The 23,533-nt window shown below is 41.8% G+C and overlaps 1 protein-coding gene across 1 annotated transcript; it reads right to left on the minus strand.

The window, feature by feature from the left end:
- Window positions 1-487: 487 nt before the first annotated feature.
- RSL1D1 (ribosomal L1 domain containing 1) lies at window positions 488-18,588 on the minus strand. Its single transcript, XM_080677311.1, has 9 exons — window positions 18,402-18,588; window positions 17,593-17,732; window positions 15,424-15,562; window positions 14,758-14,906; window positions 14,286-14,387; window positions 12,505-12,598; window positions 12,290-12,415; window positions 9,836-10,135; window positions 488-2,705 (listed from the first exon to the last, which is right to left on the minus strand). Exons 1-9 carry the CDS (start codon window positions 18,570-18,572, stop codon window positions 2,379-2,381), a joined length of 1,548 nt encoding a protein of 515 aa, XP_080533437.1. The 5' UTR covers window positions 18,573-18,588; the 3' UTR covers window positions 488-2,378.
- Window positions 18,589-23,533: the final 4,945 nt, after the last annotated feature.

Consider the following 23,533-nt stretch of genomic DNA (forward strand, 5'->3'; position numbering starts at 1 on the left):
TCACGAATTTGCGTGTCATCCTTGCGCAGGGGCCATGCTAATCTTCTCTGTATCGTTCCAATTTTAATGTGCTGCCGAAGCGAGCACAAAATCTCTTTTCTTAATGATAGACATTTAAAGGAGTAAAGTGAAGGAGGGTTGGCATGTGTTCATTACAAAATAATTTCATTAAGGACACCTTGGAAAATACAGACTGGAAGAAAAAAGGAATACTTATGCATAGAAGATATACTGATGGCAAATAAGCATATTCCTTATCAGTATCATCAGGGAAAGGCAAACTAAAATACACCTATATGAATGGCCAACACCAAATGCTGGTGAGGATGTGGAGCAACAGGAACTCTCATTCATTGGTGGTGGGAATGCAAAATGTTAAGGCCACTTTGGAAGACAGCTTGGGCAGTTTCTTACAAAACCAACATACTCATATGATTTAGTAATCATACCCTTAGTGTTTAACCAAAGCACATAAACCTGCACACATACATTTCTAGCAGCTTTATTGATAATTGCCAAAAACGACAGACAATATTATTCCGTTTCCAGCACAAAAAAAGAAATGTGCTACCAAGCCTTGAGAAGACATAGAGGAATCTTAAGTGCATATGACTAAGTGAAAGAAACCAGTCTGAAAGGGCTACATACTGTGATTCCAACTGTATGACATTCTGGAAAAGGCAAAACTATAGACAGTAACAATCTCAGTGGTTGCCAGGTGCAGCACAGGTGACTTTTTAGGGCAGTGAAAATACTCTGTATTTCTATAATGGTGGGTACATGTACCCATGCCCATAGAATGTAGAACACTAAGTGTGAACCCTAATGTCAACTATGGACTTCGGCTAATAGTGATGTGTCAAGGTAAGCTCATCAGTTGTAAACATGCACCTCTGGTTGGGGGATGTTGATGTGGGGGTAGCTGTGCATGTGCGCAGGTGGGGGAAATGGGAAATCTCTCTACCTTAATTTTGCTATGAGCCTAAAACTACTCTAAACATTTTAAGTCTTAAAAACAAAAGGGAGCATTTGAGATCATTTCCTACCATGTCATTAGTTTGGCTCAAAGAAATTCATAAAAATTCTTTAAAAAACACAAACAAAAACAGACCTACTTTGAAGAATTGCCTATATGTAAAAATCACTTGGTGCTACAAAATCTTTTACTTGGCTAGAAGAGGATGGAATTAGAAGACCTTAAAACCCCAGAAAATTGTCACATAAACCACATTATCTGATTGTTTCTTTGCCCTACGCAAAACAGCACTTAAATCTTCACCTTTGAGTAAGTGAAACAAGTCTACCTGAACACCTTCCCACAGAACCTAGTCTCCATGGAAAGTGTTTCAATTAAGCTACACCCCTACAACACACACTTCTATTCATTTTTAAAAGCCTGTAAGGACAGTGAACCTACAATTTTTTTTGTGTATTAGAGCCTTTCATGATTTAAAAAGTTAACATTAGTTTAATTTGTGGGGCTAAAAAGCCAACAACTGTCTCAACTTGACTTGCCAAGAACCATCTCAAGTTTTATTCCTTGTTTCTGAACCAGGTGATATTCGGAAGCATGTCTCATGCTGACCTTCCCATACTACAGTGAACCCATCACTTCCTACTAGTGATGTGTACCCCAACTCATATCCACCGAAAGGCTGTGCACCTGAGAAGTCAGCATATATTTAACAATCACCCAAATTTAATAGTCTCCACTTCCAGGTTTCCGATCATAGAGGTGCCAAATCTAAGTAACTCTATATAGGGTGAGGAATAATCTGGAGGAAGATTGGAAGGCTGAAGGAAGTATTTTCTTGCCTCTAGAAGGCAGGGATCAATTTGGTGCCTTTATAAATGATGCCATGTTAATTTTTCAAATATCTGCTAACTCAGTGGTTTATAACCTTGGCCAACCACCACCTAAGACCCATCGAGATATACGAGCTCAGCATGATGGGCCAAGAAACCTGAGGTGTTCCATAAATTCCACAGTTGATTTGCATGCAGTGAGCCCACCAGTGACTTGAAGACAAGCTTTGGAAATGTTTGCACAAACTGCTGTTCTGGAGCCAGAAAAGGAAAAGGTCGTATCACAGGCATTCAAGTAAAACTAACAAGATACGGAATAGTTTACTCAGAAGCAAATGTTACACTTTAATAAAAGCACTGTAATTTCTATTATATTAGCTAATACATGAAAGAACAATTTAAAAAATGGATTCAAACTACTGGTTCTTACACCCACGATACATCAGAATCACTTGTGAGGTTTTAAGCAGGTCTCACTCTTGGAGAAGGTTGTGACAGGGGTCAGGACCTAGGTATTTTTCAAAAAGCTTTCCAGGCAGCTCTGATGTTTCCTCCTGGTCAAGTCACTGACTTTAGGTCGGCTGGGGCACTTTGAGTTTTTGGGGCCATTGTTTGGGGGTGTGGGAAGCTTTTTTTGCAGACTTATTAGCTGTAGTGAAGAACTTGGCCTCTGGCTTTTTGGGCGTCTGTTTTGGGTCTTTTTTCCCCAAAGGAGAGTTTCTTTGCTTCTCCACTTCTTCTTTGACTCTTGGCTTCTTCCCTGGGCCTTTACCTGGGGTCTTGGGCTCTGGTGCTTTCGGCATCACCAAAGCTGGAAAGGCCTTTCTCTTCTTCCCACGAGGTGGGTTGGAACCCGGACTCTTTACTGCAGACTTCTCTCCTGTGGCATGTTTTTGCACCTAAATAAAAGAAGAGTTAGGTCTGGAGAAAGCCAACTGACAATGTAACTCTAACAGTTACTCTTTTGACTATTTAGGTAAACCCAAAGGTACACCTCGGCATGATGAAATGATGAAAGACAGCTGTATTCCATTATTCATATTATACTAGTAAAGAAGATCCTGGTGGTATTCTGGTCCAATCAAAGGAGAACCATCTTTCCCAACAGTTGAGTGTTGGGCCTCCTGGAAGCACCTACCGGCAGCACAGTAGAGAAACCTGTGACCCAATCCTGACTCTTAGTCACCTTCAGCTGTAAATTCCTTGCACATGGGTTAGGACATGAGGTTCCAAAACTGTGTGTGTGAAAACCAACTGGGCTGCTGGTTAGAAAAACCTATTTCCCAGTTTGATTCAAGGCTCCCTGGGGCAATGTGTTACAGGCCAGGAATCCTGAATTTTGCAAGCACCCCAGACAACTGCTGATGATACGAGGACATTCTAGCAATGGGCTGTCCAATATAGAAGTAGGTTATGTAAACAAAAAAACACAACCACCAACAAAACTGTTTCCAACAGATTATGGAAAATCTGAAAAACATCAAAAATGCAAAAAAATAGCCCTAGCCGGTTTGGCTCAGTGGATAGAGCGTCAGCCTGCGGACTGAAGGGTCCCGGGTTCGATTCTGGTCAAGGGCATGTACCTTGGTTGCGGGCACATCCCCAGTAGGGAGTGTGCAGGAAGCAGCTGATAGATGTTTCTCTCTCATTGATGTTTCTAACTCTCTATCCCTCTCCCTTCCTCCGTAAAAAAATCAATAAAATATATTTTTTAAAAAATGCAAAAAAACACAAAAAAACTCACTAATAACTATCACACAATGTTTACTATTCTTATCTTTCCCCCATCCTATGTAATAAAGAGGGAATATGCTAATTGACCCTCACACCATCACAAAAGATGGCAACACCCACAGCCAATAAGGAGGGAACATGCTAATTGACTGCCACGCCCTCAAAGATGGCAGCACCCACAGCCACAAGATGGCGGTGCCCAGTCCCCTCAGCCCCGCTGGGGCAGCAGACGCTCCTGCCTCTGGAGTTCCCTAGTCCCCTTAGCCCCCCAGCCCCCCAGGCCCGGCCCGAGGCGCAGGCAAGCCTCGGATGGCGGCTGCCCCTGATCGCCAGGCCGCTTCCTACCCAAGGGCTCCCAGACTGTGAGAGTGGGCAGGCTGGGCTAAGGGACCTCCCCTCCAGTGCATGAATTTTCATGCACCGGGCCCTCTAGTGACTATATATGTATTTAAAAGATCCAAGTTGGTGATTCCTGGTTAAGGCATATGCCTGGGTTGCAGGCTCCAAACCCAGTGTGGGGTGTGCAGGAGGCAGCTGGTCAATGGTTCTCTTTCATCACTGATGTTTCTATCTCTCTCTCCCTCTCCCTTCCTCTCTGAAATCAATAAAAATATATCTTTATAAATAAATTAATTAAAAGATCCAAGTTGGGGGTGGTGGTGGTGGTGGAGGTGGAAGAAGGCATAAAGGGGAGAGAAAAAAGAAAATTATGACTGGGAAGAGCTTAATCTTTATTCAATTCCAGGACTGATTGTTTTAAGAGCACTTTCAGCTAAATGATCAAAACTAATCCATGCATAATGCTCTGCTCTTATCTAAGTCCACCCCTGGAGATTCTGGGCCCATAAAGAAAACAGCTCAGAAGATACTTGATCTTGATCAACACCCCTTTCTCTCTATAAACTTGGCTTCCCTCTCTGACCATTAATCTCCTTACTAGCTAATATTTTCCTGTCTCCATTTCCTCCCCTGCTTCACTTCCTCTTCTCGACCTCACAACCTAGTCTTCACCACATTCTGCTGAATCTTATTTTTGTTTTTAAATATATTTTTATTGATTTCAGAGAGGAAGGGAGAGGAAGAGATAGAAAGAAACATCAATGATGAGAATAATCTATTGGCTGCCTCCTGCATACCCCCTACTGGGGATCGAGCCATATAGCCAGGCCTGTGCCCTGACTGAAACTGTGACCTCCTGGTTCATAGGTCAACACTCAACCACTGAGCAACATGGGCCAGGCTGAATTTGCTTCTTAAATTCATCATAGTTTCATCCATTTCTTAGTGTTTCCACTGTCGGGCTCTGACACTACCACTTATCTAGTCTGACACTCCACAACCACTTTTCTCCTGGATTAATCCATGGTCTCCAGTGAAGCTGGAGTGTTATTTCTGAGACATAACTCTCTCTGTTATCAGTTCCAAAAGCTTTCAATCTTTAAGTGGCTTAAAGACTTCTTATGATAATAAATTTAGCTGATAGATCTGGTCTACCCTTATTTCCCCAGCCAGATCTTTGGCATTTCCAACTTGTTCTTATTCACCATCTCTTCTCTTGCTTTCCCCTTGTGCTTCCCATCTCTCCACCACTGACACTGTAGCCATTTATTGCAGTTCCTAGGATATGCCCTGCTCTTGCTCTCTCCCCAAAGCCTTCACTCAACACACTCCAAATCCCTTCTTTCTCATCCTTTTAAAGGAGAGGTACAGCACCGTTTTTCTGCCAAGGGCCATACAAAATTACCAACTTAAAAATTAGTCTGGGTGGCCATTATCAACAAGTTGAGCAACAACAAGTGCTGGAGAGATTGTGGAAAAAAGGGAACCCTCATTCAGTGCTGGTGGGAATGTAGACTGGTACAACCACTATGGAAAGCGGTCTGGTGATTCCTCAGAAAATTAAAATTAGAGCTACCATATGACCCAACAATCCCACTCCTGGGTATATACCCGAAAAACTCAAAATCATTTATATGCAAAGATATATGCACCCCTATGTTCATTGCAGCATTATTCATGGTGGCCAAGAGTTGGAAACAGCCGAAGTGCCCTATAATAGAGGACTGGTTAAAGAAGATGTGGTATATACTAGTATACACAATGGAGTACTACACGGCCTCCATAGAAAGGATGAAATAGCATCATTTACAACATGGATGGACCTTGAGAACATTATGTCAAGTGAAATAAGTCAAACAGAAAAAGCTAAGAACTATAGGATTTAACTAATATGTGGAATACAAAACTGAAACTTATGAACACAAACAGCAGTGTGGTGGTTGCCAGAGGGAGGGGGATGGGAGGAAAAAAGGGGTCCTAATATGAGGTGACAAGAGATTTGACTTTGGGTGGTGGGCACATGGTCCTATATACGGATTTTGTAAATTAGTAATCCACACATGAAACCTATATGTTCATGTTAACTAATGTCAACCCCAATAAAATTTTAAAAAATAAAAAGTCACTTTGGAGAAAAAATTAGTCTGCTATATTTGGTCATATATTTAATTAACTCAATCCTAATACCTTGGCAGGGCCTGACCAAATGTTATCATGGGACTTAAAAGGCCCTTGGGCCGGACATTCCCCACCCATTTTAAAGGATCCACTGCCGTCATTCATCTCTGGAAAAGCTCTCTGACCCTCCTCTTCTACTACCGTGTTTCCCCGAAAATAAAACATCCTCCGAAAATAAGACCTACTTACAGGTTTCCTTCTGAGTGAAATATAAGGCATCCCCCGAAAATAAGGCCCCAGGCTCTGTCTCAGAATGAAAATTAATTTACCGTAAACTGGTCGCTAGGGCCGCCCCCACTGGCGTCTAGCAACCAGTGACGTTATGCGGAGTCCTGACATCACTGCTGTGTGGAGGCGGAGCGGAGGTCGGAGAGAGTGGTGAGCGCGGGGCGGGAGAGAGGAGGAGACTTTCGCAGATGCGTGTAGAACAGGAGGATTAGAGCAGACAGGATTAGAGCGGACAGGACACGGCGAAGGTGGTGAGTGCTGGTCTGTCTCTGGTGACACTACCTGATGCTCGCGGCCACCTTCATGATGACTGAAGGTTCTCAGTCAGTGGCAGACCCTGCTCCAGCCCAGATCCAGGCCCCAGCAAGCCCAGTGACAGTCCCCAGGCAGGCCCCAGGGGGTAAATGTCTGATAAAGGGGTAGGGGGGGATGTCTGGTGAAGGTGTTCAGTGGCACAGGGGTGGGGGGAGGGGGATCACTTAAAATGACACGAGGATCAGAGGGGGCAATCAAAATGACACAGGAGGATCAAAAGGGGTTACTAAAATGGTAATCCCCCCTCTGATTCTCCTGTGCCATTTTGATTCCCCCCTCTGATCCCCCGTGTCATTTTGAGTGATCCCCCTCCCCACCTTGATACCCCAATTCCTTTTTTTTTACCCCTAGAAATGAGCGCAAAAAGAAAAAGCTACTCCGTGGAGTACAAGAAAGGAATCGTGGAAGACTCTTGGGGCCAAAGAGAAGATGTTGAGTATCCGATTGGTCCGAAAATGGCGAGCAGAGTATGGTAACCTCATTGAACAAGTGGACAAGGGAAATGCTAAAAAGCGCAAGTGTGGATCAGGTCGGCAACCATTATTTTCCGAGCTGGAAGACCTGATCTGTTGACAGGAGAGCAAAGGCTTTGGTTGTGAATAGGGCTCAGATTCAAGAATTTGCCCTTGCAATGGCACCACAGTTTGACATAGCCCCCGAAGACTTCAAAGCATCACAACACTGGCTGGATAATTTCCTTCAGCGAAGTGAACTGTCTTTAAGAAGATCTACAACATTGTTTAGGTTGGGAGATACTCAAGTTATTAAGCAAGCACTTGCATTCAAGTCCTTTATTGATGATGCTGACTTCTCTAAATACAATCTTTCCAACATGATTGCTATGGATGAAACTGCAGTGTTTATGGGCCAATCATCTCAAACAACAATTGAACAGCAGGGTGCCTCCTTAGCGTACATTCCCTCCACTGCTTACGAAAGTGCACATGTTTCCTGTATTTTGGCAATTCGTCTGGATGGCATTAAATCCCACCTTTAATCATTTCTAAGAGCAAGAAGGAAAAGACTGAACATGTTTTGGGTGTTTTTATTCTTGAAACTGAAAAAGCCTGGGCCACACAAGCAGTTATAAGGTAGTGGGTCGATTTAATGCTGCCGCTTGTATGCGAGGGAGCCAAAGAGGTCTGCTAGTCTGGGATGCAGCCAGCACTCACCGCGCTAAAGACACGAAGACATTTCTTCACGAAAGAAAAATAGATCAAATAATGATTCCCGCAGGAATGACAGCCTATCTCCAGACTCTTGATATTGCAATAAACAAGCCATTCAAAGACAATTTGCGCATGGAAATTAATGACTACATTGAAAATAGAATGGAGAGAAATCAGCGTGGAAACTTTGTGAACCCTAAACTGCAAGAAGTTGTGACTTGGGTGAAGAATTCATGGGAGAAAGTCACTGACAGTTGCATTGCAAATGCACTGCGAGCAGGCTACCTTGACAAGAAGTACTCATTTAAAGATAGTGCTATTGCTAAACATGAGAGATTTGGTCCACTGATTCTGAAAGAAATGGAGTCACAAGAAATTCACCAGGAAATTCAGGAATTGGATTGTTATGATGATGTTCCAGAAGATGATGACATGATTGTCATTGAATAAATGAGTAAATTCTTGATACTGTAGGATTCAGTTTGTCTGGTTTGTGTTGACAACTACCGTACTACCGTACCGTATACAGGTAATAAATTTCCTTTATTTTCATTTAACAATAAATGTGTACCATATTTTTCATGGAAAAATAAGACATCCCCTGAAAATAAGACCTAGCGTGTCCTTGGGGGCAAAAATTAATATAAGACACTGTCTTATTTTCGGGGAAACACGGTAGTTTAGGTTGGATGTCTACTATATGTCCAAAAACCCTCAATTTCCCCTTTAATAAACCTCTTTTGTGTGAAAAAAATAAAAACTCCAAGTATTATGCCCTTTTCCCAATTATTTTATTAGTATTTCCTAAGAACTGTAAACTCTTACTACACATTATTTCAAATAACTTTACAAAAACTACTGGTCTACCAAAAGGTCAGGTAATTCATGTTAACCATCTCCTGGGTTCTTAGGATTTACCCTAGTATTTTCCTCTTTTAGTTCAAAATCTTTGGTAGAACAGGTTTCCCTAAAAATAGTGCCTCCCATCTTACTACAAGGGTACATAATACGTTTTCATTTTTTGCTTCTACAGTGAGCAATTATGAAACTTCCATATATTTTGCCGAACATTCCTAGATAGATTCAAAGGGCATAAACACTTCTACAGCTCTTGATAGACAACACCCTGTCATCTAGGCTTTCCACTCTTTAATTCCAACGTATTACCTGTCAGCCCCATTATAAGAAAAAAGCTTACTTTTTCTAAAAAACAATTGTACTGCATACAGTTAATAGCACGAACATTTATGTTTACTTTAAGGATATTTTAAAAATTCCGTAGTGCTCTGAGGGCACTTACTATCAAAGAGTTTAAGGGTCACTGTTAGAACGAAATACAAAATAGGTAATGTGGTGTAATAGGCCCAGGATAACCCAGTGCAGGCTGTGCCCAGAGGGGCCAAGAGTCCTCTCTACACACATGGGGGATAGTTGTTTATCTTCTGGACTCTTAGGGACCTATTTCTCCCCTTGTTTTCAAGGTTTTCTCCCAATGTTTGGACAGATACTATGAGTAGAGTAAAAGCACTACCAAAGGACAAAAATAAAAAAACCAGTTCCTTTAAATCACCTCTTCTGAAACTCAGGAAGTCAGATTTCTGTTAAGAACCATTGGGGGTGGGGTGTTTGGAGGATTTTAGAGGCAGGGTCCAGGACCCAAGGTTCCCCTGGTAAGTTTTCTAAGACAAACTATGTGTGATCCGGACTCACCCTCAGAAACTGAACCACTGCCCAAATGTCCACCATGGCCTGTTTTTTAAAACCACAGGCAAAGTTTCTTAGATTAATATGGTCAAGTCTCCCTTGATTCCAACGTACACAAAGGGCTGTGTTTACTATGTGTGGTTCCAATATTTAAACAAAAGGCCAGGTAATTCATGGTAACCATCTCCTGCGTTCTTAGGGTTTACCCTAGTATTTTTCTCTTTTAGTTTAAAATCTTTGGTAGAACACGTTTCCCTAAAAACAGTGCCTCCCATCTTACATTAACCACTCAGCAGTGCCTGCAGGACATACAGTGACCACTGAATCAATCCACTGTAAATATTAAACATTAGCAAACATACCTCTACATTTTCTTTGGCAGGAGTTTCTCCTATTGGGACTAGTAATGGAATTTCTTCTTCAGATTCAACGTGCACTTTATTTTGGGCTTTTATTCTGCAGGTCTCTTTCTTCTCAGGCTGAGGAGTCTCTTTCTTCTGGGGTCCAGGGCCCTTCACTGGAGAACCACAAGTTTTAGGGGCCGTCTCCTCTGTAGATAGGGCTGATGTAGACTTTCTGCCCTGTTTCATAGGCTTTCTGTTTCTTTTCTTCTCCTTTTGTTTCTTTTTATGTTCTTTTTGTTTTTGTAATTTCTTTGCTTCCTACCAAAAAACCAAACGTAATTTTAGTAAGAGATACTTTAGTTGGAAAATAAATGGCACTTGCAGTTCTGAAACCCCATTACCAGTACTTGAACCCCATCGCCACTTTGCTTCTGAGTCATGGCCACAGATGCATTTTATGTGGTAAATTATAGATAGATACTCAAAATCTGGGTATCTGAGTTATGCAGTCATAGGTTTTGTGAAAGTCGATCCCATTGATAGGTGAGTTAAGAATTGTATAGATTGCATAGTATGTGATATAAATTACATCTCAATAAAGCTAACAAAAACAAAAAAAACCCTGACCATTTTTTTCCTACTTCAAGTTGTGATTGAAAGTTAAAAGAGTAAAAAGTTTACAAGCTAGAGGTATATAATCCTTACCACAGAGTACTGTTAAATAACATCTATAATAGCATCCAAATTCCATTTTCACCAGCAATTCCAACATTTTTACAAAGCCCACAACTGACTCTGCTGACAAATGGCAAAAAATCCAGCCTTCCTGCTTCCTATACTAGCAGTCTATATTATTTTGGATCACCCTCCCAATTAAAACAAAAGGCAAGGTAAAATATTTTTTAAATTTTTTTCAAAAAAGCACCGATAAGCTGATTAAATTGTGAAAAATTAAAAAAGAGAGTGCAATGAAGTCAAGAATCCATTTTGGCCCAGAGAGTATCTCCTGATCACTGACTTTTGTTTTAACCACCACATGGGAAATAGGGAGTGGAGGTGGTGTGTAAAGGGAAATCAAATCCCAGCATCCAGGCTGGGCAGGACTTCTAGGAGGAAACCCACCTCGCTGCGATTTGACCCCCATGAATTCCACCCTCAGGGCAAAGATGAGCAGTAAACAGTCCTACAACTTTAGCACCATGGTTTGTTTGTCATTCAGAGAAGCGCAAGCCTTGAATGTGCGTTCAGGTGGTCCAAACTGAGTGCCCCAAGGTGCCTGGCAGATGTAAATGTCAGTCCTCCAGAGATAAGATTTTCTACCTACACCTCAAGTCATTTCTACAAACAATTTTCCAAATGCCACAATCTTCACAGTCAGAGATAACCAAACACATAAGGAACCAGCAGGTAAAGACGACAGTTTGCAAGCTTGCAACACCAAGACTTCTACTATTTGAATTAGCAGACAACTAATTGAGTAATTATGTTTAACGTATTCCAAGAATTAAGACCAAATGGAAGACTATCTATAATAATAAAGGTGTAATAGGCTAATTAGACCCAACGACCTTCCGGATGAAGCAGGAGCTGCGAGGAAAGCCCGGTCCCCACGGTGCTGGCAGCCAGGAGAAAGAAGGCCTACTCTTGCACAAATTTCGTGCATCGGGCCTCTAGTTTCTAGATAACAGCAAACCAAAAAAAGCAAAGCCAATTTTAAAAAGAACTTCTGAAAGTAAAAAAATAAAAAGATCAAAATTAAAAATTCATTGGACAAAATATGGCTGAAGAAAGAATAAACAAACGAGGAGATGGACCCAACAAAGAGGAAAAAATTTCAATTTTCTCTCATTCTGGCTTCTTTTTCTCATCTGAGAATATTTTTTCCACTGACTTATTTTTTTTTTTTTAAAGAGAACAGAGGGGAGGGATGATGAGGGGAGAAACACTGATGTGAGAGAGACACACCGATTGGTTCAAGCGGGCAACCAAGGTAGCCCTTGACCGGGAATCAAACCCATGATCCTTTGGTTCAAGGGCCGATGCTATAACCCTGAGCTCTGGCTAGGGCTCATTCTGGTTTCTTTTGCAACAGTACCTATTAGCACCAAAAACCTAACCAAAAACAAGAGGTACATGTTAGCCTAATAGAATCTTAAATTTTGCCCATAAACACCAATGAACTTAAACTAAATTTTGGGTTTCCTCTCTCTTAGCTCCTCTTGCCAATGAATAGGCCCTTTTAAAGCCTAATTAGACCTTTGAAGAGAAATTAAAACACCAACCTTATCATAAATGTATGTCCTACTCTATTAACTAATCTCATAGGTAAAGAGGGAACAATGAACACAAAACCACAGTCACTAGAAAACTACTGCAAGACTAAAGCCAGGCAGAAATGGCAACCTAGTTCTCTCTTCTGGGCAGCATTTACATCCTTGACTAAGTCTACCCAGTACTTAAAATTCTACTTACTTGTTTCTTCAGACTAGAAATGTTCACTCCTTTAGCTTCATCCCAACTGCTGACAAATGAAGAAAAGATAGGAAGGGCAACTGATCTCTCAGTTTTCACGTACAAGAGTTTCACACTCTCCCACTTCTGAAACAAACACAAAAAGAGTAATATAACCTACATATGCTTTGTGTCTTTTAAATAAACGATCAATTGATGCATCTGCAAGACTATACCTCTGGCAATTTCTGTGAAAGCTTTTTCGTGACAGCAACAATGTTCTCGGTGATGTGCTGAACCTGCATTCCAGTGTGACCAATGCGGATAGTGCTGAAATTTAAGAGTTTCAGAAAAAAAGATTTTAAAAAATTTTTTTCAAAATAAGGCATAGGCAGGTATGTGAGAAATAGAAATATACAGTCCTAAAAAGGAAAACACAAGTCCAGGAATCAGCCCACAGCTTTTCCGAGGACAATTACCTCTAGTAGTGACTGTTTTGAAGGGAAAGACTCCTGGAAGGGTTGCTTGCTTTGCTGTTTTTAGAGTTCCACGGCCCTTACCCAGCTGCCACCTCTAAAACAAAGAGCTCTCCTCCCTCCTACAGTATCAGTCTTCTGGCCAAGAGCAAGACCATGCCTTCATTTGAAACAGAGTGCAGACAAGCCAAGTGGAAAGCCCAGAAGTGCCGGGTGCTCAGCCACTGAGTCCCTTTCCCTGCCAGTCCCCATCCTCCCCACCATGGGAGCTAAAAGGGAGGTGTCTCAGAAGCAGGGTGAGACAGGGGCTGGTGCCCCCACCTCCCTCCAGCCAAAGAAGGGGCTTTGATCACGCTCTATGTCTGCTGCCACCTACCTGCAAGCACACTCTTGGCTTTGCAGATGGAAAAATAGTAAGGAAGGAGGGGGAGAAGAGGGAGAAAGAGCAAGGAGGGTGGACATAAGGAAAGAAGGGTGGGAAGGAAGATAGAAAACAACTGTGTTAGGGAAGGGTAAGAATGGAGATAAAAGAATGATTATGTTTTTGTATTGTTTTTATTAGCTGTCCACAATGTTTCTTAAGCTCTGGATTTGGCTTGGGAAAACCTTAGAGAGATTTCTACTCCTTTATCTGGATGCATGGTGCTGTCCCTTTTTCATAGCTACTCACTAATCCCATGAACCAGGCCTCAGACCTTCTAGCTAACTGCTTCCCATGAGCCACTACTCTTGGCCTGATGAACAACTCTTCTCAGTTACCTAATGACACTCAAGTAAGGAACTTCCCACCTGAAAGCAGAAGGCAACATCAGAGCCCACATCTTTTGCCCAAATTCCGTTCTGCCATACCTGGAAACACTCTGCCAAGGACTGCCCTCCCTGGTGTGTGGTCAAGAAACCCTGATGGTCCTATTTTATCGTGTGACCACTAGCTACACATGGGCTCCTGGGCATCTTTGGGAGAAAGGACCATACTCTACAGCTCTACACTACTGGCAGCGGCCCATCCCCACACCACAGATGCCCAAATCAGCAGACTAAGTATTTTATAAAATGATTTTGAATATGTTTAAACCAAGACTGAGGTAGGTCTTCACATTAAAGGATAATATGATGCTGGTCAACATGAACGCCCAGAACTATATGGATGTTTTCTAAGCATTAATCTCATTCTCCCTGCTATTCCTAACCTAAAGGTGCCCTATCCAATATGGTAAGCATTAGCCACTGGCCACACATGTCTATTTAAATTAATTAAAATCAAGTAAAATTAGAAATTTGGTTCATCAGCTACAGTACCCATAATGCAAGTGCTCAACAACCACATACGGCTAATGACTACTGTAGGAGACAGCAGGGATACAGACCATCTCCATCTCTGTATAAAGTTCTATGGGATAGCACTGTTCTAGAGAACTGAATACGTCTAAGGAATGGATTTTAGTTTTAATAGAAGGAACTGGTTTCATTAGCACTATCTTATAAAAAAAGTTTATAAAATCATTAAGTATAAGAGTAAACACATGTATACATTTACCTACCTGCAAGAACCACTTTTAGAGATGTTTAAGACAGTCCCACCTATTGATGAGTTGATCTCTTTGGAAAGATTCTTGGCTTTAAGATTTACAGGTATTGGAACTCTGTAACGACACAGACATTTAGAGCACAATGCATATATACCTATAAATTCTTTTTTTTTTTAATTTTTAATCCTTTCTTTACAGATTACCTAAGACCTCTTTTTTTTTTTTTTATTGATTTTTTTTTACAGAGAGGAAGGGAGAGGGATAGAGAGCTAGAAACACCGATGAGAGAGAAACATCAATCAGCTGCCTCCTGCACACCCCCTACTGGAGATGTGCCCACAACCAAGGTACATGCCCTTGACCAGAATCGAACCTGGGACCCTTCAGTCCACAGGCCGATGCTCTTATCCACTGAGCCAAACTGGTTAGGGCTACACCTATAAATTCTGTGCTGCTCAAGTCCAGTCATTGCTCAGAAACTTACTTCTTTCTCTTATAGAAATGTCTCCCGAGGTGTGAGGGTAAGAGCCGCCGGATTCTTGCATCAGAAAGGAATAAGTCGAAACTACCCAGGAGGCGGAGCTTGGCCTCATAGGCTTTATACTCCTTTTTTAAAGTTCGAAGGGGGATAATCTAGAAAACAAAGAACACAATACTCAGGCAACAATTTGTATTCACATTTTAAAATGTTCTGGAGCCAGTTTAGTGAACATGTGAGTGCCTAAAATGCGCCAGACAATACGCTAAATGCCACGAACATGGAGACAAATGAGATGGGACAACCTCAGCTAAAGAAATGACACCAACAACTGTCAAACAGGGTGAGAAATGCCAAGTCAGAGGCAAACACAGGATGCTCCAGAAGTTCAGAGTAAACGACCTAATGGAGGAACTGTTTGTAAAATCTTCAAGGAAGGTACTGGTGTACACAGTGAGCTTGTAGATCAACAAACCTGGACAGCTGAGCCATCAGATAAAAGATGGAATATGTCCTACCTAAAGCCAAGGAGAACTAAGTTAAAAAGAAAAAGTTAAAATTAAAAATTAAATTTCTAGGAGAGAAATACTAGGTGATACAGCAATGTATTACTTTTTGTTTCAAGTAAATCAAATCTTTTAATTATCTTGAAAATATTAACCTGCTCCCTACCTGAGAAATGGTTTTTATTCCATGCTTGTTTAGAAGCTTCTTATAAAAATGTTCTGTCTTTTCAGGAGTTACATTGGGTTCGTCCTTAGTAAATAAGCAGATATCTGCTAAATCTGACCGAATACCATGAGGCAAAGACCTGCAAAATACCACGGAATAAAGCATTATTATACAGAGAATGTGTTTATACTCCATAGAATATACAATAAATTTACTGTCATTTCAGTAAACTTCACTTACACTATTTTAAAGGCAGTATTTATTAAAATACATTTAATTTTCAAAATTGAGCTATCAGCTGTTAAAGTGTGTATAATTCAGGCGTCCTGAAACTACGGCCCGCGGGCCACATGCGGCCCGCCAAGGACGTTTATCCGGCCCGCCGGGTGCTGCTGCCTGTCCTGCTTAGCAGCCGACTCGTCCCGGGCCCGCAGTGCGCATAGGAATTTGTTCATAGTTTTTTTTTTTAAACTATAGTCCGGTCCTCCAATGGTCTGAGGGACAGTGAACTGGCCCCCTGTTTAAAAAGTTTGAGGACCCCTGGATATGTTCTCTATATTGAGAACATTTTAAAAATACGTCTGACTTTCAATGGCACAGATGGAAGTCACCACAAATACCCATAGATCAAAATATCAATTAATATTTGGGACATAATAAGAGTTCAAATACAAAGACACCCAGGATAGTGCATATATAACTATTATTTTATATGTTACTATATGTGTACACATCCTATAATGTGCTAGAATCGATTTCCAGCAGGGCCTATGACTTAGAACCTTTCCTTGAAGAAAACTCTGGGCTCCATAAACAACAGCGCTCTTAAGAGCTGAAAAGAAAATATGGAGCAAACCAAGAGGGACCAAGAAAGATGCCATGATTACTAGGTTGAGTCTTAAAAAGAAAAAGAAAAAAAGGTTTAATGCACTTCCTAGGCCTATATGTTTTAAGGAAACATTTCCTTTGTTTAAGAAGAGATAGTAATACACAGTAGTAGCATGACCTGCCAAATGATGTGGGAAGAACTGTGAAGCTGGTAAGTGGCAGAAATCACCAAAAAGGTGAACAGCTGGCGAAAATATTCTAGAGAAAGTAAGAGGGCTTTCCAGAAGGGAAAACTGCCTGAGCAAGGGTGTGGAATACAGAATGCAGGAGGGATACATAAAGCAATAACTAAGGGAAGCTGGCTGAGGCAGGTCTGCAAATTTACTTATTTAAGGGTTTGAGGACCGAAAGGGTCTTTCCAATTTGTAATCATTCTTGGTCCCTCCCTCCCTCCCCCGCCCCGAAAAGAAACTAACTACCCTACCCTATACAATGCTTTCTTTAGCACAGCTGGCTTTTTTATACTCAGGAAATGAGGGACTCCACAGAAAGACAGTGTTGTCAGAAGATAGGACACCCAGTTACATTTTAATTATTTTTAAAATACGTCCCAAGTATTACATGGGACTTACTTATACTAAAAAATTACTTGTGTTTTTATTAAGTCTGGCAATTGCAGAGGTGCATCTCTGACCTAAAAGTCCTAGCAATAAGAATGTGTAATTGCCATTGGTTTCTATAAGGAGTTCATTGCTAAGTTTTAAATAGTGTCTGTATAAAGAAGCAAATTCAGCCTGGCTGGTGTTGCTCAGTGGTTGAGCGTCGACCCATACACCAGGAGGTTACTGGTTTGATTCCCAATCAGGGTATATGGCAGGGTTGCAGGCTCAATCCCCAGCAAGGGGCTGCTGATGGATGTTGATGTTCTCTCCCATCCATGTTTCTCTCTCCAAAATCAATAAAAACATATTTTAAAAGAAGCGAGTCTGGGACCTCAGGGGTTTTAGCTTGGAAGTAGTTTGACATGAAAAGATGACAGATTCTATTAAAGTACAAAAGCTGTTTAATTTATTCTAACTTTTGTTCTCTCAAAAAACAGGTTTCCTATTCAATAGAACGTCTTCGGTTAATTGTCCACCAAGCCCCCAGAAAACTGGTGAAATTTCTAAAATACTTAAGCTTGTCTGAATTCCTCTGTGTTTTTTGTAAGGCACAACTATTTATATCAACTCAGATTTTTATTTTGAGTTTGCAAAGTTTACACTAGAAACTAAATCGAGACTGTTAACGCTACACAGAATAGACTGATTAAAACAGCAAAGGCAGAAAACCAGAACTTACAATCTGACCCTCAGTTCTTTACTTGGAATTTTCCACAATACCACCATTAAAAAGAAATTTTCATTCTCATTCAAAAGCAATCCATTCGCGCTTTTCCTGGACCTGGAATGTGCCAACAGAGCTTCCACTGCCTTTCTGGTCTGCAAAGTGAAGATAGACAAATTAAATCTCAATCTAATTTAGCATTTGCCCTCTTCCTACTGCTTTTACCTTTTTTTCTGCTCTATTTCTAGTTTAATAGGCAACCTCCAAAACCATAACTATTAGGATCCTACAATTTGTAGTCACAGGAATGTAAAACTCTATCAGAAATCACCTAAGTATCCATTCGTCTGAAAAAAAAAAAAAAAGTGCCAGGTAGAACATGCTTCCCCAGCCCACGATGAAGACAGTAATCCCAGTAAACGCGCATCACACTGCAACTAGAATTTAGTGAGCGCTTACTGTATGCCAGGCCCTTGGCTACAGCGCTTCACGCGCATTACCTCCTCTAATGCTGGAGAGCGGAGGGCAGTAGAGCCCATTTTAAATACTAGGTGACCGAGGCTTACAAAATTAAATGACTTGGCCACAGTCAAACGTAGGGAAGTAGAGCCAGGTACACCTCACTCAAGAATCCCAAGCTATACCTGCATTCCAATTCAAGAGAGCCTACCTGTGCGCATAAAAGAGCGGGCAGGCTGAGAGTACCGCGAAAACAGTGACCCTCAAGTCTTCCGGGGAATCGAAGGAAGCCCGTCTCCAGCACCCCGCGCATCACAAGGCCAAGGCCATCTCGCTTCCGAATCCCCCTCCCAGAGGCCTCTCACCTGCTTTTTATCCAGCTGCCCCAGTGCGGCCGGGGTTGCTGAGGTCGAGGCTGGAGTTGCGGTTGAGGCTGCGAGTGGGGTTGAAGCGGAGTCCTCCATTTTTTTCTCGCCGCGTGCAAACTTGCGTGCAGACTCGCGTACGGAACCGCATGAATGGTTCCCCGGGCGCATGCGCGAGCCCAGGCCTGTAGCCGGAAGTTAGGGAGCGTGGGGCGGGTCCTTGCGTCACTTCCGGGCGTCGCGCCGGAGAGGTTTGGCGGGCGCGAGCAAACTGAATGTGACTCACTGCCTGCAGTCGGAGTCTGTGAGGTGACAACTCCCCGTGTTTCCGTGAGGCTCGGGGAGCAACTTGGCGACATTTTGGTCTCTCTCTTTCACAAAAGACATCGAGCAAGCTCCGGGAGGCGGGAGAGGAGGCCTGTCCATGCACCCAGTGAGGTCACCCGCTCTCCGTGGACCCCGCCTTTGGGCAGGCCCCGAAGGGCGTGAGGAGAGCGGGGAGTTTTGGCCCCACCACCCACCTGTCTGGTGACTTTGAGGGAACCACTGACGCTGTCCAGCCAGCCTCCTCCAACACGAAGGTGGCGGGAACCTCCCCACCGCTGGCGAGAATTACGTGGAATCAGGCGCGGGAAACACCACGCGCGTCGTTAAACGGTGGGGGGGCCCCGAACGAGGAGCCAGAGCCTCTGAGGTGGGAGGTAAGAGCATACAAACCTGAGCGTGCAGGCTGGAATACGGCGGAGTCTCCCTCCCGCCTCACTTCCCCAGAAGTGACTACTGTCACTTGGAACTTTCCAAGGGTATTCAAGGCATGTTTACGAAATAGTGATAATTTTTCTCTCTCTGTATGGCTGGTATAATTTTTTCTCTCTCTGTGTGGCTGGGTTTAAAGTTAGTCTTTTAAAACACACACACACACACACACACAAATGATAGCCAAGTATACTTATTGTTCTGTACGTTGACTTTTTCTCTTTCTCTCTTTTTACATTGATGTGAGAGAGACACATTGACTGGCTGTCTCCTGCGCACGCCCCAAGAGCGAACCAGCAACCCAGGTAGAGAGTGCCCTTGACCTGTAAGAACCCGCGACGCTTTGGTGCGCGTGGCTACGCTCTAACCACTGGGAACACGGGCCTGGGAGATTTTTTCTCTTAATGTATCTTGGAGGTTGGCCAAATCAGTACATAATGCTCTGCCTCATCTGTTTTAACTTGGAATGTCCTTCCAGCATGTAGATAAAACAATAGTTTATTTGGGAGCTTTTTTTCGTTTTTTTCTTTTTTCTTTTTAGGAGCTTTTCAGTGGACCTTCAGGATGGTTGTAGTCTTTTTGGAACCAGCTATGGAAATGTTTGAGAGAGAAGGAATGAGAGGAGACTTTCCATATCAGTTGTTCTCCCCAAAAATGCTTCTTCCACATTGCCAAAGGTGGAGGAATGGGTATTCTGCTGATCTCTAATAATGACTTTGTCTTTGATCAGTTTTAGAAGAAATTTTCTTAAATCTCTGTTGCTTACTCTCACTTATCTATTTTAGAATCTAGTATAAGGTGAAACTAGTTTTAGCACAAGATTATGAATTGTTACATTCGGCTTCATTTATCAGTTTTTCTAGTATGTATTAAGAGCATTAGGGCTGTCAGATGTGTCACTTGCGTTCAAGTTTGAGAACCAGACTGGTAGGCCAAGGGAATGGTATGAATTCAGGAGAAGGTGCATGGTGGTGTTTGGAAGTAGTAAGTGGCTGGACCAAGAATGTGCAGAGGGGAGGAATGGGAGATGAGGCTAGAAGAGTAGGGTAAGGAATTGATTTGTTATCTAGCTAAGGGTTTATACTTTGGAAAAATCGTACAAGGTTTTTGAACTTGTGCTAAGAAAGGAGGTGGTGATGAACTGTGCTTTAGGAAGGTTAATAATTTGGATGTGGTATTGTGGTGGTTTAAAAAATGTCATGCTCACAGATTCTTTGATACTGAGTGTGGGCTTGACTTATTGACTTGCTTCTATCAAATAGAATATAGCAGAAGTTACAGGATGTCACTTCTGAGATTAAGTTATAAAGACTATAGTTTCTGCCCTGAGTGTTCTTTTTCCCTCCATCTCTCCTACTCTCTCTTTCCTTCATATTACTTGCTCTGATTGAAATCAGCCACTATGTCTTAAGGCTACTCAAGCAATCTGCCAGCAACCACGTGAGTGAGCTTGGAAGTGGATCCTTCCTCAATCAAACCTTGAGATAACTGCAAAGTCTTGAGAAACCCTGAGCCAGAACCATTTAGCTGTGTTGCTTCCAAATTCCTGACCCATAAAAAGTGTGATTGTAACTGCAGAATCAGTTCAGACACGCTCTGTCCTATTTCTAACAAGATATTGAGTTGCTTTTCAGAGATACAAACCAAAACCACAAGTCATGCAGCTGAAGCATGTGCAGAGGAGACAATTTGACCTCCAGTTGCACCCAGAACCAAAGCCGCCCTTCCCCCACCTTCCAGAACAAAACGACTGGGACATGACCAAAATTTGAACACTGGAACCCTTTCAGAAGCAAAGGGTCGGTTGTCCCAGGAAGATCTGGTGCTGAAGCCCCTTACCATATCTTTCCATTAATGGCCAAGGTCCAAAGCTCTTCAATCAAAACTTGCCCTGCCAGTGCTTTTATATACCAGTCTTTTTTTTCCTAACCTTTTAAAACTCAATTGGGTTAGAAGAGATTTGAGCCTTGTTTTCTGTCTCCTTGCTGGTGACTTCACAATAAAACCTTTTCTTTTCTCAAACGCCAATGTCATAATATTGGCTTCTGTATGCAATGGGCAGCCATTCCTTGTTTAGCAACAAGATGTTTTTTAAGCCATTGAGTTTGGGGTGATTTGTTATCCCTCAACAGAAAATAGAAATTTGCAGACCTCCCATCTTGAAACTCATCAGCTGTTGATATAGAAGTCCCTTTAGAACTTCACACTCAGCAGTGCCCCACTATGAACTCTTATCTTTCCTTCAAACCTGCTCCTTCTGTTTTCTCTGTCATTGGCACCCCCAATAGCCTAGTTGCCCAGAATATGGGAGTTATCATTTCTTCTCATTCCCCCAAATATAGTCAATAATAAAATCTTGTTTATTCCTTTTAAATATCTCTTGAATTTATCCAATTCTTTTTATCCCTTCTACGTAGTAGTACAGGGCATCATTTTTTCCCCTAACAGCCTCCTGGGTTGTCCTACCTCCAGTTTTGCATCTTGTAGTCTATTCTCTGTCCTTCAGTTGGAGTGATCTTTGTAACGTCCAAAGTCATAAACAGTGCTTGTAAAGGAATACTACAGGTAGTTATAATAGAGTCAATGGTGATAAAGGAAAACTAAATACAGGGAGTCCCAAAAAAATGTACACACAGTTAATAGCTGATAGCTCAATTGATGTTTCTTTCTTCATATTTAACCTGTTGGAGTTATTCAAAGTGTATATATACATTTTGGGGGGGACACCCTGTGTAAGTATCTTGAACCAAATATGTGAATTACTCTTTTGTTGTTAATCCTTTTCTGAGGGTATTTTTCCATTGATTATTTTCAGAGAGTGGAAGGGTGGGAGAGAAACGCAGAGAAGAAACATCAATGTGAGAGAGACACATGGATTGGTTGCCTCCCACACACACCCTGACCAGGGCTGGGGATCAAGCCTGCAACTGAGGTACATGCCCTTAACTGGAATTGAACCTGGGACCCTTCAGTCTGTGGGCTGATGCTCTGTCCACTGAGCCAAACTGGCTAGGGCGAAATACTTTTAATCCTCACCCAAGGATTTTTTTTTTTAATTGATTTTAGAGAGGGAGGGAGAAACATTAATTGGTTGCCTTCAATATGTGCCCCCCACCTGGGATCAAACCTGCAACCTGAGTATGTGCCCTGATTGAGAATAGATCCCGACTTCAGTGTACTCAGGATGATGCTCCAACCGAGTCACACCAACCAGGGCATGAATTATTTTTTAAATATTAGTATGTACGTATTAAGACTCTTGGGAAGAAAACAAGGTAATTAGAGCATACACTTCTAATGGCCATCATTTATTCTAGGTTGGGAGGTATATAGTTCTTCACTACAAATCTACAGTATCCAAGGTATTGATATATTTCAGAGAACATCTCTGGGTCAAGAAGTGTGAAATTACCTTCAGTTTTCTGCCCACTGCTATACATTGCCTATGTATGGTTGGATGCCCAAACACACTTAAGAAAGTTTTTCAACAACAAACAATGTTTGATGGAATGGGTTGGAGAGCTGGTCATTGAAAAGTGTGGGAAATGTCAAACCATTTATTTAGAACTTTCACATGAACCCCTGCTTTTGTGGCAAACTTGCTCATAAAAATTCTGAACAATAGAAGTTTGTAGTTTTGGCAGAATCATTGGTGTTTCCTCAATTCTGTTCACATAAACCACATACTGTTATATAGTTATTTGATTTATTGTTAAGCATCTGTAACTTCCTATCAGGTTGCTGTTTTGTTAAGAATCATATGCACTGTACAAAGGCCTTGCATACTATATGCAAGCACACCAACCACGTTTGTAAATTTCTTATGTGACAGAGCTTATTAGAGCCATCTAATTAGATCCATGCTGGTAGATGGTTCCAATACTTGATACAAAAATAAAGGATTGTACAGAAAACGGATATAATACAGGTAATTATAAACAAACAGACAAATCCTTCAAAAGGGTAGGTGACAGTTTTTATTATTACAAAAGCAAGTATTTTTAAACTTGTCATTTGAGTAATTGCAAGAGCAGACTAAGGGCTTAATCCTCACACAGGCACCAAGTCAGGCACAGTAGGTAGCTACAAATCGTAAGAAAAAGGTTTCTTTACCTTGGATTCCCCTAATTCCTACCTATAGCATTCTGCCATGCTTTGGAATTAAGTTTTTTAAAAAACCAGCAAACCTAATTAGGTCCCCACCCCCCTCTTTTTTAAATGAGAACTAGGTATTAACCTGCTGTCTAGTGGAAACTAGACTCTAAACCTTGGCCTGAGAGAGAGCCACATTTCCTTTAGAACAAACAGAAGAAACTAGCTGTGTCGATTTCTGAGAGCCCAATGCAAATTCTTAAAATGCAGACCTTCTAAGCTCA

The sequence above is a fragment of the Plecotus auritus genome, assembly GCF_963455305.1.
Source record: "Plecotus auritus genome assembly, chromosome: 7".
Taxonomy (NCBI): domain Eukaryota; kingdom Metazoa; phylum Chordata; class Mammalia; order Chiroptera; family Vespertilionidae; genus Plecotus; species Plecotus auritus.